The following is a 3000-nucleotide window of genomic DNA, read 5'->3' on the forward strand; positions in this document are numbered from 1 at the left end:
TCCTTGTTTTTATTATTATTCGGTTTCGATTAATTCGGTTCGATTCAGTTTTCAAACCGAACCGACCATGGAACACCCCTAATTATACTAAATTGAATAAAAATAACTAAATTGCGTGAAATTCTTTAACAACCATTTATACTCACTTTCAAAAGTATATGTTTTATTGTTTTTCAGTGTGTTTTATACCTTTAATGACTTTTTATACTCTTTGTAGTCGTTTTCGTCCCATTATAGATATTGTAAAGTTTTTTACCTTTTCCGTTTCTTAGTGTACTTGTTCTTTTCGTATCTAATGAAGCTATAGCCATTTTCATAAAAAAAAAAAAAAAAAAAAGCAAATGATAGTTGAATTGAAATTACAAAGTGTTAAGTAAATGAATGTGAAATTTTACAGTAAATGACATAATAAAGTCTCTTGTACATAGAGAAATATAAAACTAATTAATAAAATACTTTGCAGTTATTATTTTATTGCATATGCAGTTTGTGCTTGCACTTCTTGACATTTATGCCTTTCCCTGTTCTTAAAGCAGGAGGAGTTTCACTTAAAGATTTCTTCAATATCTTTGGTTCAGAATTACATTTCCTCACAACTGAAAACCTGTCATTGTTCATCTTGTTTCTCTTTCCAATCACTCTGTCGTTAGCTGATCACAACAAACCCGATTACAAAATTAATTAATTAATAGAACTACTCGAACCATGTATAAAAGGATTTGATGAACCCTGTAACAAAATCATACCCGGACTAGATAAAATTGCTCTCGGGCGCCAAAGTGTGTTGGTGCTGTTATTCACTGTTGGTCATGAATTAATATATATATATGATTTCATTATGAATGAATAATTAAATAAAGAGAAGATGTTTGAAACCTTTTGAAGCAGAAACTTTTTCTCTTGTTGAGTTTAGGGTAGTAGTAGTGATGATAATCTTGGCAATTAAAGGCTTTTCCTTTTCCTTTTCCTTTTCTGCAACAAGAACAAGAACAAGAACGAGTAATTCTACTTTTATAATTCAGCAGTTTCCGCATAGAAATAGGATAAAGTAAAACAGAATTGTGCATCTTTCTTATTTGAAATGAAACCCATAAAACAGAATTTTTGTCTGGACCCATAGGCAGAAGCTGAGTGCACAGAGCTAGGGCTGTGCATTACGCGGTTACCGCAAAACCGAACCGAACCGACACTGTTTGGTTTTTCGGTTCGGTTTTATTATTACACGGTTCGGATTCGGTGTGTTATTTTGGTGAATATCGGTTTTCGGTGCGGTGCGGTTCGGTTCGGTTTCTAGTAAAAACCGAAATAACCGAACCGCACCGATTAGTTGCTACTATGTCGTTTTATACATGTATGGTTGGAAAAAAAAAATTCTAATCCTTCCTAAATTTATATACACCACCTATCTAATGATAACACAACCTGCTAATTTTTTAATTTATGATTCAACAAAAAAAAAAACCATTTAATATAACCATTAAATTCTAATTTAACATCTATTTACCTTAACTTTGAATTTAATATAACTATTAAATTCTAATCTAACACCTATTTACCTTAAAAAAAACATTTAATATAACCATTAATTTATGCTCTTACTTAGTATATGAATTAAAGCTTTGTGCTTTTTAGATTATTTATAAAGTTTTATATTAATTCGGTTAATTCGGGAAAAACCGAACCGAACCGAAAAAATCGGTTCGGTTTATGTTCTTACGTCAGTTCAGTTCGGTACAAGATTTGTAGATATTTCGGTATTAGGTAAATTCGGTTCGGTTCGGTTTTAAACCGATGCACAGCCCTACACAGAGGTGCCCACACATTTCCGGCGGTTTATATAGGGGTGGTTCTCTCTGCTCAGCCCTACGTCCACTGTCGAACTCAGGAATTTAGATTTAGAGAGCTAATGTTAGGCATGCGGTTGGAATAATTTTTCAAAGTCAGCCCGATTAATTAATAATGGTAACATAGTTTTATAATTATTGAAAAATAAAATTCAAATAAATAAGAACAAAACTTTCTAAATTGAGATCAGTGAAAGTTAAATTCTAAAATCTTTTGAATAAAAGTACATATCTTAGATCATCCCATCTACCTCAAAATATTAAAATAATGCTACATACTGTTTATATAAACTGATATTAGAGGGCTACAAGGGGCGGAACCGCCAGTACTCAAGGGTTGAGCCGATGGTCAGGGGGCTCCGGCCAAGAGCCGGCTCCGCCCCTACCTACATCTTCATCTACGAGATGTTGATTCCTAACAAATGAAAGGTTGAGTAATACGCACCTATGTGAGAGAGAGATTGAAAAACTTGATGAGGAGGAGAAAACTCATAATCATCATCTTCTTCTTCTTGTATCTTGACCTTGAGTCTTGGGTACACTTCCAAAAAAAGAAAACAATCTAAGTTACTTATTATGAAGTTAATGGAAATAGAATATGAAAAGAAGAAAACTCTCACTTTTTGTTTGTTTGTTTGTGGTGTTCAAATCAAAGGATATATAGTGAGGAGAAATCGAATTGAAGTAACGGTAAGAAGCAGACAGACAATTAGGTTCTCTTTTCTCCTTTAATGCCTACATGAAGCTTTTCATTCACGTGATCAGCCTTGCGTTGCAGACAGGAAACATAACAAGACAAGCTTTTCAATTTTCAATTTTCAATTTTCAAATTCAATTGAAATTAATTTTAGACCACAAATTATAAATTTTAAACTTTGAATTTAAAATTAATTTTAGACCAATTATAAATTTATAAAATTTTAGACCAATTATAAATTTAAAATTAATTATCCTGTTTGGGAATTAGCGGTTAACTGTTAGCTGATTGATAATAGCGGTTTGTGCAAAAAGACGAATAAGGGCATTTCTTTTTTTAATTTTAGGACCTGCAAACTAAAAGTAGGGTTAAAGAAGTCCATTAATTTTAATATTGCAAAACGCTAATTGAAAAAGCTTATAAAAGGAGTTTTTTTTTTTTCTAAATTAGCGTTTTCAT

General features: G+C 31.9%; 1 protein-coding gene across 1 annotated transcript; it reads right to left on the bottom strand.

Moving 5' to 3' along the window:
• Positions 1–372: 372 nt before the first annotated feature.
• On the bottom strand, positions 373–2562 carry LOC136230974 (uncharacterized). The gene is made up of 5 exons (XM_066020198.1): positions 2465–2562; positions 2290–2385; positions 877–972; positions 747–800; positions 373–650 (listed from the first exon to the last, which is right to left on the bottom strand). Coding segments are annotated over exons 1-5 (426 nt in total). The 5' UTR covers positions 2466–2562; the 3' UTR covers positions 373–471.
• Between the last annotated feature and the right edge of the window lie 438 nt (positions 2563–3000).

The sequence above is a fragment of the Euphorbia lathyris genome, chromosome 5 (assembly GCF_963576675.1).
Source record: "Euphorbia lathyris chromosome 5, ddEupLath1.1, whole genome shotgun sequence".
NCBI classification, from domain to species: Eukaryota; Viridiplantae; Streptophyta; class Magnoliopsida; order Malpighiales; family Euphorbiaceae; genus Euphorbia; species Euphorbia lathyris.

What these genes read in the sequence shown, in the direction of transcription:
- LOC136230974 (XM_066020198.1), bottom strand. An exon ending in AAAAGTTTCTGCTTCAAAAG is followed by an intron (nt 801 to 876) that starts GTTTCAAACATC and finishes CATGACCAACAG; the next exon opens with TGAATAACAGCACCAACACA. An exon ending in AGCAATTTTATCTAGTCCGG is followed by an intron (nt 651 to 746) that starts GTATGATTTTGT and finishes TGTTGTGATCAG; the next exon opens with CTAACGACAGAGTGATTGGA.